General features: G+C 40.2%; 1 protein-coding gene across 3 annotated transcripts; it reads right to left on the minus strand.

The window, feature by feature from the left end:
- Positions 1-5,440: 5,440 nt before the first annotated feature.
- LOC121240086 lies at positions 5,441-6,862 on the minus strand. Of its 3 annotated transcripts, none has more exons than XM_041137549.1 (2): positions 6,699-6,862; positions 5,441-6,145 (listed from the first exon to the last, which is right to left on the minus strand). In XM_041137549.1, exon 2 carries the CDS (start codon positions 6,116-6,118, stop codon positions 5,570-5,572), a length of 549 nt encoding a protein of 182 aa, XP_040993483.1. In that variant the 5' UTR covers positions 6,119-6,145; positions 6,699-6,862; the 3' UTR covers positions 5,441-5,569. The 3 variants fall into 3 exon arrangements, with proteins under 3 accessions (XP_040993483.1, XP_040993482.1, XP_040993481.1); XM_041137548.1 differs by having other exon boundaries at positions 5,441-6,148; XM_041137547.1 differs by having other exon boundaries at positions 5,441-6,151; positions 6,699-6,813.
- Between the last annotated feature and the right edge of the window lie 11,486 nt (positions 6,863-18,348).

The raw sequence follows: 18,348 nt of genomic DNA on the forward strand, positions 1-18,348 counted from the left end.
TACCTTATATCACCAAGCTGTTAAGCATTCTCATTGGCAAGATGTTATGTCTGTAGAATTATGTGCACTAGAATCTAATAACACTTGGGTTCTTACAACATTCCCTCAAAATAAAATTCTTATAGGTTGCAAGTGGGTCTATAAAATTAAACACAATATTCATGGTTCTATTGAAGGGCAAAAGGGAAAACTTGTTGCCAAATGGTATAATCAAAAGGAAGGCTTAAATTTTTTTTTTTTTTTTTAAGTTAATCTCATGTTGCAAAAATGGTTATAATCATATGTGTATTGTCTCTTGCTGCCATTCATAATTGGCATTTATTCATTTAGATGTCAAAAATACATTCTTATATGGAAGACGGCACGTTTGAGGAGTGAGATGAGATGAGAGTTTTGTAAATAGTAGTGAGAAGTTTGAGTTGAGTATTTTTTAGATTTAGGAAAATGAGAGAGAAAAAATTGAATAAAAAATATTATAAAGTCAAAATATTGTAAGAATATAATCTTATAATATTATTTTTGTTCGAGATTTGAAAAAGTTGGAATTATTTTTTATTTTTTGTAACACCCCGTATTTTAGCATATTTTTAATTGAAGGGTTATTTTTATTGATTTAAATATTGATTCTCTCGTTTTAAGTTTATCGGATTTTTTTCGTTGGTTTATTTCTATGATTTTTAATTTGTATAAATTATTTTGATATATTTTCTTAATATTAATTATTGTTATACATTTAAATTGCTCTTTATTTTAATATTAATTTATTGTTGGGCTTAATTATTTTATTTTCATTTAATCACTACGTTTAAATTAATTTATTTAACTTGCTGTTTTGAAATCTTTTTCGTTGGATCATTTGTGTGATCCAAGATGTGAGAATTGTACCTCATTTCTTTCCTCCACTTTTTCTTTTTCCTTTTTCTTTTCCTCTTTTTCTTTCTTCTTCTTTTCTTTTCTCCCTATTTTCTTTTATCCTCTCTCTCTCTTCTCTCCCACGTGCAAGGCCTCTGTTTCTCCTGTCCGTGCACCGTCCACCCACTGCCGCCGTGGTCGTCACCACCCCACCCATTCTCTTCCCCTCCAGCCCGCACCACCCCCCTCCGTTCCCAACCCCCTCGTGCCGCCATTCTCCTCCATGCACCGCTTCAAGTCGCGGCCACCATTTGTTCTAGCACTGTCGTCGCACCGCCATTGGCCGCCATCTTTTTACCACATCATCCTTGAGCTCCCAGCGACCTAACCCACCCATCCTCAGCTTCGGTCTGCCACCGATGTAGCTCCACCATCCACTTTTTCGATTTGAGCATTTTGGCCTCCAAACACCTCCCACGCCGCCACCCACCCACCCCACCATTAGCTTCACCAACATCCCTAAGCCATTCTCTAGTAATCTCAAGTCTTCGTTTGTCCCCATTCAAAATCTAGCATTTTGAAACCCACGGCCATAGTGCATTTTGCATTGTTAATTTGCTGTGCCGCCACTTTTAGCATCTCCGTGATCTTTCGAAAAGTATATTATAGCGCTATAAGTATTTTTCCAAAGAACTTTCGTGATTTAAATGTATTTTTGTACTAACTCATTTTCATTGTGATCTGGTTGGTTAATGGAGATGTGTGTTGTGATTTATTGGTTGTTGGATATTGTGTCGTTTCATGTACATGGCATATTTGCACGCATGTTCATGTTTGTAAATGAAAACTGGGTTTTCGCATGATTGCATACATGTTCATGTGTATTTTATGAAAACTGGGTTTTCATGTGAGGAATGGATTTTTTGGTGCGTGTGTATCACGACCCCAAGCCGAGATGGGGCATTATCTCGGTGGAGCTCCTCTGGTCACTCGAAAGCGGAATATACTGAGTGAAGTCCCTTGGGTTGTCGCTGGACGACAATGGGATTGGACGGGATGGTAACACTCTCGTGCAGACTCCGTGGCCCCTCTGCTGGCGGGGGCTAAAGGATGCTTGGCCATGAACTTGTTGGGCGCCGAACTAGGCATCGCTCGTTACGAAGTCACTCGCAAGGTCTTTATCCGTGGTGTGACGAAGGAAGCCAGGGTGTGCGGATGATCCCTAGGGGAGATCATGGTGCACACGGTTAAAATGGATTAATGGGTTGTTTTCTGGGAAAATGGCGTGCGTTGGATAAAAGGATTTTACGTGAATCATTATTTGGGAAAGAGATGAATTATTGTTTTGGGACATTTTTAGGGAAAATGGAGGGAAAATGTTTTATGGATATGTTTGGGCCAAAATGGAACTTTGGCGTGCGTTGAAAAATATTCATTTTCTGGGAAAATAATGTTTTGGACATAATGCATATTTCATCATATGCATGCATAATTGTTGGTTGCATTAATGCATTTTTATTCTCGATGGTTGTTTGGATTATACTTACATGCGGTACCGTTTTATGGTAATGCAGATTTTGATGCAGATGATGCTGAAGGTGAGCTTGAGGATACGGCTCCACCAGAGAAGTGATATGGGATCACTCGTTCATGTATTTAGACTTCGTATTATATTTTTTGGGATAACTGTATAACTCTTTTTAAACGTTTTACTTATGTAATATGTATCAACATTCTGGTACTTAGTTGACTTAAATTATCTGATGCATTGTTCATTGTACACTGTTGCATGTACACACACTTGGCAGTAATGTTGGGATGCGTGACCATATTGTCATCATCCGAGCGTCTCAAATCTCGTGTTTCCGTACATGGGGGTTGGGGGCGCAACATTTTTTATTTAAAAATTCGAAAAAATTGTAATGATTAGTTTAAAAAAGTTTTAAAGATTAGTTTGAAAATTTTATATTTGAATTATATTTGAGAATAAGATGGGATGGGATAAAATGAGATGAGATAAAAAATTTATGTCTCATCCCATGCCCCAAACCTGCCCAAAATTTACATGAAAACACCTCCTGGTTATCTTAGTGAGGGGGACACAAGACTATGCAAACTACAAAATTCTTGTATGGATTGAAACAAGCGTCTAAGCAATGGAATTAGAAAAATTTACATCTGTTTTGTTTGATATTGGTTACTCACAATCTAAGCCAGACTACTTACTGTTCACTAAAAAGGAAGGCAACTCATTTGTGGCCTTATTGGTTTATATGGATGGTATTCTTCTTGCTAGTAGTGACTTATCTTCTATTGATTCTGTAAAAGCATCCTTAAGTGCTCAATTTAAATTGAAAGACCTGGGTCCTGCCAAGTTTTTTCTTGGAATGGAGATTGCACGTTCATAGAAAGGTATTTCTTTGTTTCAAAGAAAATATACTCTTGAGTTGATTTCAATCTTGTTTTACTTGCTGCTAAGCCAGTCGTTTTTGCTCTGGATACTCATTCCAAATTATCCAAGAAGATGGTGAGTTAATTTTATATATTTCTGCTTATAGAAGATTAATTGGCAGATTACTTTATCTTTCTCATACTAGACCAGATATCACATATCCAGTCCATCATCTAAGTCAATTTCTCGACAATGCTAATGTACCACATCTACAAGTTGCTTTGATAATTCTTAGATATCTCAGCTTAGCACCTGGTCAGGGTTTTTTTTTTCCCAGCTTCTTCTGATGTTCACATCAAGGCTTTTGTAGACTCGGATTGGGCTAGTTGCCCTGATACTCGTCGTTTAATCAGTGGCTATTGTATTGTTATTGGTGAATCACTTGTTTCTTGAAAATCCACGAAACAACATACATTTTCTCGATCCTCTGTAAAAGCTTAATATAGGTCAATGGCCTATACAACTTGTCAAATAACTTGGATTCGTGCCTTGCTTGTTGATCTTCATCAACTTCATCCTCAACCAGCACTTCTCTTTTGTGATAACCAAGCTGCACTTTTCATAGCAACTAATCTAGTTTATCATGAATGTACTAAACACATTGAGTTAAATTGTCATTTAGTGTGTGAAAAACTACAAGAAGGGTCCTTAACTACTTTAATTTACATGTTGCTTCAGTTCACCAAGTTGCTGATTTGATGACCAAGCATTTATGTTCTAAGATTTTTCAGTCCTTGTTATCCAAAATGAATGTGCATAATATATAGACATCATCTTGAGGGGGACTATTACCTATTTAATATATTGATATGTGATGTGTATAGGTGTTAGATGTATGGTGTGTAATTTTCTCATTGTTTACCACCCTGTTTCTCTGCATATATAAACAAACGTTCTTGTAAAAGAATCATAAAGAATAAAAGTGAATTCTTCCTCTCCAAGCCAAGATCTTCGTACTTTTCTCCTCTGTTTCAATACACGATGCATGCAGTTTCCTCGGTTTGTCTATATATTAATAAATATATAAATATTCATGGTTCAAATCATCAATAATGATGGTTTCTAGAATTAATCTTGTAGGGGCTTATAAGATATTAAGGGAGGGACCATGCCTGCATACGTCCAGCCGTGAAAATTACCTAGTTTAGGAGAAAAATGATAAGAAAAAAATGGAGGAAAATTATCTGCCCCTGGTCATGTGTTGCCTAAAGTGATGTTCTAGAATCTTTATGCAATGTATGGCCTACTTTTATGCACATATCATTTGAGTATTTTTCGTATTACTTTATCCAATATAACATGATCGTGTCATATATATGTGTTACGTACGTACCTATCTCTCGGCCTAGCTAGTTGTGATTGAAGTTTATAAATTTTCATTGTGGAAGTTTTTGTTTTTGCCTAATATTGATGCTCTTAATGAAAGTTCTTGGAAAAACAGATCAAAGCTATTTAGTTTTTGGTTTGAAGCTTGGAGAGGAGATCTTATGGTTCTCTTAAGAACCGAGTTCATGCTGTGACTAATCCTGCTTTGCTTTCGAAAGATTATTTAAGATGTGAGTACTAGATTTCATCGTGGATGAACAAGAAGCGTCTCCTCCACCCCTCGCCACTGACAATACCTCTTGTATATATGCACTATATTGTAAAGTATACTCAAGATCATTCTAGTCGATCTCTATTTTACTTACTAACAAAAAGAAGTATATAGTAGTATTACTGATGTCATACTCGGTACTCATCCTACTGTTATAATCGAGTGCGAGGATGCGTGTAAAAAAGACATGAATATTGATATTTAAAAAATCATCATCATCGTCGTCAACATCACATAGGTTATATATATATATGTTTGTGTGTGTTAGAGAAAAGATAGAAGATTATCAGTTCATTTTACACAATTTTGTTTATGATAAGGGAACAGATCAACACCATAGTACTGGTTGATCAGGCTCTAACAAATTAAAGAAATATAAAAAAAAAAATTAATTTCACGTTCAACTTTCACGTACGCTTGACCTCTATGCGTACGGATCATTAACTTATTTTGCGAGTAATTGCATGCATGCATGACAACAATAACATAAATGACGTTAACAGGAAAAGGGAAAAACACATTGACAGTAATCTTGAACATGCATGCAAATTAAGGACAATACTTTCGTTTATTGCCGATCGATTGAGAATAATATTATATGATTATCTAGATAAGAAACAGGTTTTTTTGGTGGTGCACATGTATTTATATATATATACATGATCAAATCATTCAGGAATTTGATCGAGGACTCCAATGGAGGCCTGACAGAAACCGTCCAGTCTAACTTGCTGGTCTGCCAGAAACTTGGGGAGATTGAACTTCATCAGTTCACGGCCACATGAATCATTGATAATGTTGACAGCAATAAGCATCTGTAGGCTAGAGCTCGCATAACTTGCCTTCTGCCATTTTTCAGCTGCGTTCTGGATTTTTTTATCCACAGACTCCAGCATGAAAAGGCACTGATTGCATGCGTTCTGTAACCCCGGCCCTAGGTTTTTGGGATTAATCATAAACGAACGTAAAGAGGATCGGAATGTGTCAAACTCTGAGAAAGCACACCGAATGGATGTGCGTCCAAGGTCTTTCACATTCTCTTTTGAGCTTTGGCTGTAAAATTCATAGCACGTTTCGCAATAGAAAGGCCTTGAAGTTTTGCTGCACACATCTTTTATTAGTGCTGCATCTCCACTCACAGACACAACCATACCCAGCAGGGAGACGCACAAAATTAGTACTGGAAATAAAACTTTCCACCTTGTGCAGGCCGCCATTCGCAAAATTAGATGGATGAATCTGGCCTGCTGCATGCAGGGAATTAAAAACAATATATTTAATATTGCAATTAATTAATTAACATTAAGTAAACCTAGCTAGCTAGCTAGCTTTATACAGACATTTTTTTACCTGTTTATATATATATATATATATATATATATCGTTTTTTTAGTCCTATCAGTTTTCACTATTTCAGGACAATTAATTTTGACTTTGAATTTAATCACATACACAAGCTGATCATGGCCGAGAGACAAAATAATTAAAATCGTAATTAAACGTCGTACTGCATGCATGCAGATAACATGAGATCAGAGGAATATGCAGATCACTAGATAAAAATTAAAATAAAATATAATAATTAATGAATTAATTAATTAATAGCCTAGCTTTTAGATCGAATGCATGCATGGGTACTTGTTTCATTCTATCTTAGGTGACATGAAAACAACATCTCTATCAAAGTACGTACTCGAAAAGAGAATTTTATCCAAGGAAGAAGAAAAACAAAAGTCTTATCACAAGAAAGAAAGAAAGAAAGAAAGAGCAAAGGAATGGAACGGTAAAGAGTCTAACCTGAATATTTGATCAACAACTTGAAGGAATTCCTAAACAAAAGCGAGGCCGTCTTATACCATGCATGCATATATATATATATATAAATATTACTAGCATGCAGGCATGCAGCACAACTTGAGCCCTGAAACTGATCAGGAGCCCCTTATTTAATTAGCTGGCCTAAAATAAGCTGTCGACTTGACAAAAATATATCGGTTGGAGATCTCTCTCAATTAAACTCTTTTGACCCAGCAATTATTAGCAATAATAATAGCATTGCATTTTGGATACATATATCGTCCACATTCCTGGGGAAAGTAAATCACTTTCAGCCATTCAGTTTTTGACCTCTCATTATTGCGGATGAAAATGATAAAAATAATAAAAGAAGAAATTGGAAATATTAATAATAATAAAATCTAATAAGAAGCCGAAGGTGAGGTACGAGGAGACATTCCTCGGAAAAAAGGAAAGCTAATGCCATCAAACTTAAGGTTATTGACTTCAAGTGCTGATGTTCAAACAGTACTAACGGCTTCCTCCAACAAAAGTAGCACTAGCAGGTTGGTGTATCTTATCTTAATTCGTACCCACCTATAGTGGGTGTTAATGCCAAAAATTACATAACAGATCAATAAGGAAAAAATAGTCATTCTTGACCCACGTTGGCGATTCGAGTTTCGATACAGTGCGCTTTGTGTTCATCCATAAAATAAATAATAAATAAGCAAATAAAAGTAATTAAATGGAGACACAAGAATTTACGTGGCTCGACATAAAAGCCTGCGTCCACGGGTTGTTGGGGCAAAATCCACTATATCAGGTGATGATTTCACAATGTCTCGTACCCTAACATATCACTCAATACAATAAGATAATTTAGTCTCAGGAAAGTCCCTCTAGAGAATTGGAGGAGACTGTATGGAGTGAGCTCCCAGATTTGTGGGGGAGCTGCTCCTTATATAGAGGTTATCTCCTTGGAGTGATAAAGTCTAACTTTACTTGTGATGTCTTTCCCGTTTAGGAGTCTGAGCCAACTTCTTTGTCTTATCTCTTTCCTAGTGATAGATTTCCAAAGGGTTTGACTCGGTCATTTTAATCAAAAAAGTTGACGCAAAAACATATCTGATCAAGGCTCCAAACCCGTGAGCAATGCTTGACTTTTGCCAATTAATTTGCATGCAGACGATGAGGTATATGATAATCAATTCTCCACCCATTCATAGTTTCAAATGGCTGGTCCCATGTATATATGTATGTATATATGTGAGTCATTATATATATATATATATCTATAAGTTTCTAGAAGGTCTGTGTGGTGTTTTGAACCGATACTAACCCGTGGGGAAAGTGTGTTAAGTGTTAGGCCATTGCAAGATCTTATTAGGCTTGAGCTTATTGTTAATTACTTCTTTTTGCATATGTAAAAATTGATAAAACTTTCCTTGGCGTGGTTGTCAAGAACACGCACCACACAAAGTGTCTCTCGCAGTACATAGTATTTTCCACACCATATACACATGACTTTTATTCAGTGATGCAGTGAAAAAAAAAAACACTAGGCAACGAACAGCTTCAATCAAGGAATAATTGGATGCAACAACCAAATTACTCGGGTTTGTCTCCTTCAAATTTGTTATTTTATTTTTACTAACAAATTTGATTTTTCGATGATTTTCCCCACAAAATTCATCAAGGTTCCACGAAGACTTAGTGTCTATACGTCTCGGGAATATACTTCATTGGAAATCACCTACATGGCATGGAACACCGGCTACCCCTCCTCTCAAGCATTGTTCACCATCTTAAATTGTTGTCATCAGAATAGACCGATCGGTATTTCGGGCATCCCATCATTGCCAAAGCAGGGTGGCCTACGGACGTTGCCCATGTGTCACCAGCCTTCACCACTCAAGTGAGATGAACCAGGTTTTCAAACTTCAAACTTGTGATTTGGATTATTTAACCTAAAATGTTTGTTTTTGTCGGTACGATCAATCTCTAGCTCTCGCCACAGATTGATGTAGAGCTTTGTATCCCACCTGAAAGGGTTACGCGGTCTAGGCACTCTCCCGCTACACCCGTCGCCAGAGTTACGCTGTCGAGGGCATCTCCTGCTACACTCGCATCGCCAGGGTTACGCGGTCGAGGGCATCTCCCACTACACCCATGGCCAGAGTTACGTGGTCGAGGGCATCTCCTGCTACACTCGAATCGCCAGGGTTACGCGGAAGAGGCACTCTCCTGCTAGCCTAATAATTAAAGGTGAAACGGTCAAGGGATCTCCTATTAACACCTTCTCGCCAAAAGGTGACGTGGTCAAGGAATCTCCCACTAGCCTAATACTTAAAGGTTAAAACGGTCGAGTGATGTGGCGCCCTCAATCCCCCTTATATAAATACACAGGGATTGAGACACAAGGATGGTGACAACACGGTCACACATCCCAACGAAGTGCCAATGTGTGTACATGCAACAGTGTACAATAAAATAACGCAGCGGATAGTCAACTAAGTACCAGAATTTATTTACAATCAAACATCAGTAAAAATTTAAATAGCAGTTATACAGTCATCCATAAAATATGTTATAATAGTTTTCAAATAAACAAACGAGTGATCCCAGATTACTCCTCAGGCGAAGCCGTCTCCTCAGGCTCGCCCTCCTCCTCCTCATCTGTATCAAAATCTGCGTTACCACAAAAAGGTATCGCAGGTAAGTATGACCCAAAATAACAACGTAATATAAAATGCATTAAATGCAACTAACATGCATGCACATGAAAAATATGCATTTACTCAACACATTATTTTCCCCGAAAATAATTATTTCAACACACGCCAAAATCTCATTTTGGTCCAAAATATCTGTAAAACATTTTCCCAGAAAATGATTTACCCAAAAATCTAACTCGCACTATTTTCTCAGAAAATAGTGCATTAATTCCATATGCACCATGCATTAATTCCATATGCACCATGGCCTCCCCTATGGACCATCTGCACGTCCTGGCTTCATAGCGGTGCTCAGTTCCGCACCCGGCGCGTACATGGCCAAGCACCCACACTACGCAACGAGCGATGCCCAGTTCCGCGCCCAGCTCGTACGTGGCCAGACATCCTTTAGTCCCCGCCAGCAGAAGGACCACGGAGTCGGCACGAGACCATCTCGTCCGATCCCATTGTCGCCCGGCGACAATCCAGGGGACGTTACTTAGTATATTCCGCTCCTGAGTAACCAGAGGAGCTCCACCGAGATAATACCCCATCTCGGCTTGGGGTCGTGTTACACACGCACCCAAAATCCATTCTCACATGAAAACCCAGTTTTCATAAACACATGAACATGAATGCAAAACACGAAAACCCAGTTTTCTTTACAAACATGATCACGCATGAAATAATGATATGAACATGCACCAACACTAATCCAACATCCATCCAGAACCAATCACAACAAATCCAATCAAAACAACTCATCAACAACCAAACCAAATAAACCAAATCAACCAAACAACTCCAATCACAAATCCATCCGACCCCCGAACTCCTCGGACTCAGTCCGGCATGCCAAAAATACAGTGAAATGGGTTAGTGCAAAAATACATTTAAATTACGAAAGTTCTTTGGAGAAATACTTACAATGCTATATAATAATTTTTCGAGGATCACGGGTGCGCTCGAAGTGGAAAAATAGCTGTCGAATAGTGTAAAATACACTGTGGCCGTGGGTCACAGATACCCACTTTTCAACGGTGACAAACGAAGACTCAAATTTGATAGAGTAGGGTCTAGGGAGGTCGGTGAAGCTAGTGGTGGTGGTGGTTTGCCGTGGCTGGCGGCGCAATGGGCGGTAGAAGACCAAAATACCCAAATCGAAAATGTAGATGGTGGAGCTTCACCGGTGGCGGATCGGAGCTGTGGTTGGGTCCAATGGATTGCTAAGAGGTCGAGAATGAAGTGGTGTGAAGATGGTGGCCAATGGTGGTGCGATGGCGGCGCTGGAACGAAAGTGACGCCGCGGCTTTGAAGGGCTACTGGTGGTTAACGGCGGCGCGAATGGAGGTGAGGTTGGTGGGGTAAGGTCGCCGGCGGCTGGGGAACCAAATGGGGTGGGCGGTGATGGTCACGGCGGCGGGACGGCGGCGGGTTGGGTATGGGTGACGGACGCATGGGAGAGAGGGAAAGCGGGCTGGGCTTCGCGCGGGAGAGAAGGGGAAATAAGGAAGAAAAAGAAAAGAAAGAAAAGAAAAGGAGAGGAAAGAAAAATGGAGGGAAAAGAAATGAGGTCCAATCCTCATAACTTGGGTCACAAAAATGATCCAACGGAAATGATTTCAAAATCTCAAGTTAAATAAAATAATTTAAACGTAATGGTAAAGTCAAATTGAAATAATTAAATCCAACAGTAATTAATTAAATATGAAAAACAATTTAAATGCACAACAATAAATAAATATTAAGAAAGCACATCAAAATTAATTTTCACCAATTAAAAAAATCCTAAAAATAATCCAATTAAAACCCAATAATTTTAAAACAAGAGAATAATTTTTGAATAAAATAAAAATAATACTTCAATAAAAATACACTAAAATACGGGGTGTTACATCCTCCCCCCTTAAAAAAATTTCGTCCTCGAAATTAGCAAGGTCAAACATTAAACCATGACAGGATCAAGATTCAACCGAGAGAATACTTAGAACATACCGTCAAAATCAATCAAACAAGTACGGATATTGCTCCCTCATGTCGGCTTCTCTCTCCCAAGAGAAATCTTGAGCCAACGGATCACCCAATGACACTTTCACCATAGGTATTATCTTGGACCTTAACTCTTGCTCTTTCCAATCCACGATCTATGTTGGGGCAACTTCATAAGTAAGGTTGGGTCGCAATTGAATGTGTTCGGGATCCACAAAACGTGGCTCTTGCGGTCCAAAACTCTTCTTCAATGAGGACACATGAAACACATCATGAACATCCCCAAAATAATCTGGCAAGGCAACTCTATAAGCAACAAGCCCAACCTTCTCTACGATCTGAAAAGGGCCAACATATCTTGGACTAAGCTTTCCTTTCTTACCAAAGCGCTTAACGCCTTTCATAGGAGAGACTTTAAGATAAACCCAATCACCTTCTTCAAAGGATAAGTCTCTTCTTCTTGTATCTGCGTAACTTTTCTAGCGACTTTGCGCTTCAGCCATCTTCTTCCTGATAAACTGAACTTGATCCTTCATTTTTTGAATTATCTCAGGCCCAAACAATTTGTTTTCGCCAACTTCATCCCAACATAAAGGCGATCTGCACTTCCGTCCATATAAAGCTTCATACAGGGCCATCTGAATGGAGGAATGAAAACTGTTATTATAAGAGAACTCAATAAGCGGTAAGTGATTCTCCCAACTTCCTTGGAATTCCATGACACAAGACCGCAACATATCCTCCAGAGTCTGAATAGTACGCTCTGATTGGCCGTCCGTTTGGGGGTGATACGCCGAACTAAACTTCAATTTAGTGCCTAATGCTGCTTGCAAACTCTTCCAGAAATGGGACGTGAATCGCGAGTCCCAATCTGACACGATACTCTTGGGTATTCCATGCAAACGCACTATCTCCTTGACATATAACCGAGTCAGTATTATTAACAGGCAAGAAATGGGCACTCTTGGTCAACCGATCCACAATCACCCAAATGGAGTTCTTCCCACTAGGAGTCCTCGGCAAACCTACCACAAAATCCATAAAAATATCATCTCACTTCCACTCCGGAATAGGGAGAGGTTGGAGTCTACCAGAAGGTCTCTGATGCTCAGCCTTCACCTGTCGGCATGTGTCACATTTCTCAATAAACAAAGCGATGTCCAACTTCATTCCTTCCCACCAGAAATTCTTCTTTAAATCTCTATACATCTTCGTGCTTCCTGGATGAACCGAATAAGGAGCCGCATGAGCTTCTGCTAAAATCCGCTCTTTAAATTCAAAATCTCGGGGAATCACTCTACGATCCCGAAACTGAAGAATGCCATCCTTATCCAAGCTGTAATGCAAGGGTCCTCTAGACTTTCTGACTCTTTTCCTGATAGCCAACAAATTAGGGTCCCTTCTTTGAAGAGTCTTTAATTCTTCAAAATCCACTATTCGGACATCCAAGACTGAAGATAATAATTCTTCTTGCTGTGAACTCTCGATAAGAAGTCTCCTCATTCCACAAAGGAGAGAGTCCACATCTGATGATTCCGCTTCATCCACTTGTTGTGACTTCCTACTCAAGGCATCAGCGACTAAATTTGCCTTTCCTGGATGATACTTGATTTCACACTGATAGTTGCTAATTAGCTCTAACCACCGTCTCTGCCTCATGTTTAGATTCTTCTGAGTAAACAGATGCTTCAAGCTCTTGTGATCAGTATAAACTTCACAGGCTTCGCCATACAGATAATGCCGCCAAATCTTAAGCGCAAAAACTATTGCGGCCAACTCCAAATCATGCGTGGGATAATTCCTTTCATGAATCTTCAGCTGACAAGATGCATAAGCAACAACCCGTCCCTCTTGCATAAGAACGCATCCCAACCCGAATTTGGATGCATCACTAAAAATCACAAATGGCTTGTGTGGCTCCGGAAGTGCCAAAACAGGTGCCGTTGTCAATCTTCTCTTCAACTCTTGAAAACTTCTCTCACATTTGTCAGACCATACAAACTCAGTATTCTTCCTAATCAAGGCAGTGAGAGGTCCTGATAGTCGAGAACAACCTTCCACAAATCTTCGATAGTAACCGGCAAGTCCCAAGAAACTTTGTATCTCACGAACTGTCGAAGGGCGAGGCCACGACAAAACAGCTTCTACTTTACTAGGATCTACAGCCACCCCTTCTTGAGAAATCACATGTCCAAGAAACTTAACTTCTTCTAACCAGAATTCACACTTGCTCAACTTAGCGTATAATTGATGCTCTCTTAATTTCCCAAGTGCCAGACGAAGGTGACAAGCATGCTCTTCCAAATCTCGAGAATAAATCAAAATGTCGTCGAGAAACACCACCACAAAAGAATCCAAGAAAGGCCGAAACACCCTATTCATCAAATCCATAAAAGCAGCAGGGGCATTAGCTAACCCAAAAGACATCACCTTAAATTCATAATGCCCATACCTCGTCCTAAAAGCAGTCTTGGGCACGTCCTTATCTCTTATTCTCAACTGATAGTACCCTGACCTCAAGTCAATCTTCGAAAAGATAGCCGCTCCCTGAAGTTGGTCAAACAAATCATCAATTCTCGGTAGAGGATACTTGTTCTTAATAGTCACCTTGTTAAGCTCCCGATAATCTATACACATTATGAGGGTACCATCTTTCTTCTTGACAAACAACACGGGCGCTCCCCACGGTGAAGTACTAGGCTGAATAAATCCCTTGTCGACCAATTCTTGCAATTGAGTCTTCAACTCTTTTAATTCAGCCGGTGCCATGCGATAAGGTGCTTTATGCACAGGAGCCGCACAAGGTTCCAAATCAATAACAAATTCCATATCGCGAACGGGAGGCAATCCGGGCAAATCATCTACAAACACATCAGGAAACTCGCCCACAACTGGAATATCTACTAACGACTTCTTCTCAGATGGCGTAGATTGGACCAAAAAAGCATCTGCTCCACAAGCTATATCTCTCCTAGCTTGAATTGCTGATATAATTGTTGGTTTTGCCTTCAACTTACTTCCCGCGAATTCCAAATAATCATCATCCGAGAGTTGAAAACCAATTACCCGACTTCTACAATCAATATTTGCTGAATATCGATATAGCCAATCCATTCCCAAAATTATATCAAATCCCAGCAACTTGAATACAATCAAATCTGCATCCAGTGTCCTCCCTCCAAAATCCAAAGGACAGCCTAAAGCAACTTTAGAGCACCACACCATCTCACCATTTGGAAGTGCCACTACTAGAGATTGCGATAAAGGCTCCGTGACCAGATTACACATCCGTGCAAAAGTGGCAGACACAAAAGATCGAGACGCCCCGGAATCAAACAAAGTACATGCATAGAAGTCATATAGGCGAACTCTACGTAAAGCAAACACATCCACCAGACAATTCCAAAAAATCCAACCATATCAAACATTAAATCAAATTAAAATAATTAAATGCATACCAGTAATAACCCCAGCATCGTGGGTCTCTGGAGCTCCATAATCCACATCACCAGGGGTCACTACATAAACCCGAGCTTGTACCAACTGTCTCTGGTTGCCCTTTCCACCTCGTCGACCTCCTCACGCTTCTTGCCCTCCTTGAACTTGACCAGGACACTCCGGAGCAAAGTGACCCGGCTGGCCACATCTAAAACACTGAATTCCTCTCTGGCCGCAGTCACCCTCATGGGCTCTATTGCACCTGTTACAAACTAGAGCTCGACCTCCAGCACGAACACCTGTGGTCGTCTGCGAACGGGCACTAGTCCTTTGCACGAACTAATGAGGCGACCCAGAACTACTCCCTTCACCAACGTAACTCCGTCTCTTCTGACCCGGAGGGGAGCCTACTCCAAAACTATTTTCCCGTTCTGCAATGCTGGCTAAATCCACTAACTCTTGAAAGTCCTTAATCCGAAGGCAGGCCACTTGTCTACGTACCTCATGGCGCAGACCCTCCTGGAAGCACTCGACCCGCAACTCCTCCGTAGTAATGAGGTGAGGAGCGAACCGTCCAAGCTCCATAAATTTTCTTGCATATTGCTCAACAGTCATGCCTCCTTGAACCAAATTATTGAACTCCCGAGCCTTTTGCCTTCTCACTGAAACAGGAAAGAACCGGTCATCAAACTCTTTCTTGAAACGCTGCCAAGACACAGCAGCCAAGGAACCCAACTCCATTTCTAATAATGTCCGCTTGGTCTCCCACCAATTTGCCGCTTCACCTTGCAGCATATAGCTTCCATATAATACCATCTGAGCCTCCGTGCATCCACAAACTTCAAATGTTCTTTCCAAATCTTAAATCCACCTCCTAGCTCGCATTAGGTCCTCCTCCCCAATGAAGGCAGGAGTCCTATGTGTTAGGAAGCGCTCATAGGGGCACCCCACTTGGACTCCTCTACTTGAATCTCCTTGCGGCGGTCGGAAATTCTATTGAAGAAATTCTGTCATTCTATTTAATGCTCTTGCCATAGCATAATTTCCATCACCTCTAGGTAACTCATCTTCAGGCACATCAGCTTGCCTTCTTGGTCTCACCATAGTCCTATCATAGAGCATTCTCCAACCCCGCTTAAATCCAGATAAATCATACTCAACCAAAAATAAACACTAATTAAAGTGATAAATAAAATAATTCAAATAATATCAATTAACATAAAATCACATAGCAATAAACTCATAATATAAAATAAATAACTTAACTTACACCACTTAAACAAAAATTTTATTATTTTAAAATAATAATAAAAATAATTTTCTGGTACTATCCTAAGGGACATGTGGTTTTACCCAGATCCGAACGGCTCTGATACCACCTGTGGCGCCCCCAATCCCCCTTATATAAATACACAGGGATTGAGACACCAGGATGGTGACAACACGGTCATACATCCCAACGAAGTGCCAGTGTGTGTACATGCAACAGTGTACAATAAAATAACGCAGCGGATAGTCAACTAAGTACCAGAATTTATTTACAATCAAACATCAGTAAAAATTTAAATAGCAGTTATACAGTCATCCATAAAATATATTATAATAGTTTTCAAATAAACAAACGAGTAATCCCAGATCACTCCTCAGGCGGAGCCGTCTCCTCAGGCTCGCCCTCCTCCTCCTCATCTGCATCAACATCTGCGTTACCACAAAATGGTATCGCAGGTAAGTATGACCCAAAATAACAACGTAATATAAAATGCATTCAATGTAACTAACATGCATGCACATGAAAAATATGCATTTACTCAACACATTATTTTCCCCGAAAATAATTATTTCAACACACGCCAAAATCCCATTTTGGCCCAAAATATTTGTAAAACATTTTCCTAGAAAATGATTTACCCAAAAATCCAACTCGCACTATTTTCCCAGAAAATAGTGCATTAATTTCATATGCACCATGCATTAATTCCATATGCACCATGGCCTCCCTTATGGACCATCCGCACGTCCTGGCTTCGTAGCGGTGCTCAGTTCCGCGCCCGGCGCGTACATGGCCAAGCACCCACACTACGCAACGAGCGATGCCCAGTTCCTCGCCCAGCGCGTACGTGGCCAGACATCCTCTAGTCCCCGCCAGCAGAAGAACCACAAAGTCGGCACGAGACCATCTCGTCCGATCCCATTGTCGCCCGGCGACAATCCAGGGGACGTTACTCAGTATATTCCGCTCCCGAGTAACCAGAGGAGCTCCACCGAGATAATACCCCATCTCGGCTTGGGGTCGTGTTACACACGCACCCAAAATCCATTCTCACATGAAAACCCAGTTTTCATAAATACATGAACATGAATGCAATACACGAAAACCCAGTTTTCTTTACAAACATGATCAAGCATGAAATAATGATATGAACATGCACCAACACTGATCCAACATCCATCCAGAACCAATCCCAACAAATCCAATCAAAACAACTCATCAACAACCCAACCAAATAAACCAAACCAACCAAACAACTCCAATCACAAATCCATCCGACTCCCGAACTCCTCGGACTCAGTCCGGCATGCCAAAAATACAGTGAAATGAGTTAGTGCAAAAATACATTTAAATTACGAAAGTTCTTTGGAGAAATACTTACAATGCTATATAATAATTTTCCGAGGATCATGGGTGCGCTCGAAGTCGAAAAATAGCTGTCGAACAGTGTAAAATACACTGTGGCCGTGGGTCACAGATACCCACTTTTCAACGGTGACAAACGAAGACTCAAATTTGATAGAGTAGGGCCTAGGGAGGTCGGTGAAGCTAGTGGTGGTGGTGGTTTGCCGTGGGTTGCAGCGCAATGGGCGGTAGAAGACCAAAATACCCAAATCGAAAATGTAGATGGTGGAGCTTCACCGGTGGCGGATCGGAGCTGGGGTTGGGTCCAATGGGTTGCTAAGAGGTCGAGGATAAAGTAGTGTGAAGATAGTGGCCAATGGTGGTGCGACGGCGGCGCTGGAACGAAAGTGACGCCGCGGCTTTGAAAGGCTACTGGTGGTTAACGGCGGCGCGAATGGAGGTGAGGTTGGTGGGGTAAGGTCGCCGGCGGCTGGGGAACCAAATGGGGTGGGCGGTGATGGTCACGGCGGCGGGACGGCGGCGGGTTGGGTATGGGCGACGGACGCATGGGAGAGAGGGAGAGCGGGCTGGGCTTCGTGCGGGAGAGAAGGGGAAATAAGGAAGAAAAAGAAAAGAAAGAAAAGAAAAGGAGATGAAAGAAAAATGGAGGGAAAAGAAATGAGGTCCAATCCTCATAACTTGAGTCACAAAAATGATCCAACGAAAATGATTTCAAAACCTCAAGTTAAATAAAATAATTTAAACGTAATGGTAAAGTCAAATTGAAATAATTAAATCCCACAGTAATTAATTAAATATGAAAAACAATTTAAATGCACAATAATAAATAAATATTAAGAAAGCACATAAAAATTAATTTTCACCAATTAAAAAAAATCCTAAAAATAATCCA

This window comes from Juglans microcarpa x Juglans regia, chromosome 7D, assembly GCF_004785595.1.
Source record: "Juglans microcarpa x Juglans regia isolate MS1-56 chromosome 7D, Jm3101_v1.0, whole genome shotgun sequence".
Lineage (NCBI taxonomy): Eukaryota > Viridiplantae > Streptophyta > Magnoliopsida > Fagales > Juglandaceae > Juglans > Juglans microcarpa x Juglans regia.

Bases quoted from the DNA above. Each gene is read 5' to 3' on its own strand.
- LOC121240086 (XM_041137549.1), bottom strand. From the start codon at position 6,118: ATGGCGGCCTGCACAAGGTGGAAAGTTTTATTTCCAGTACTAATTTTG.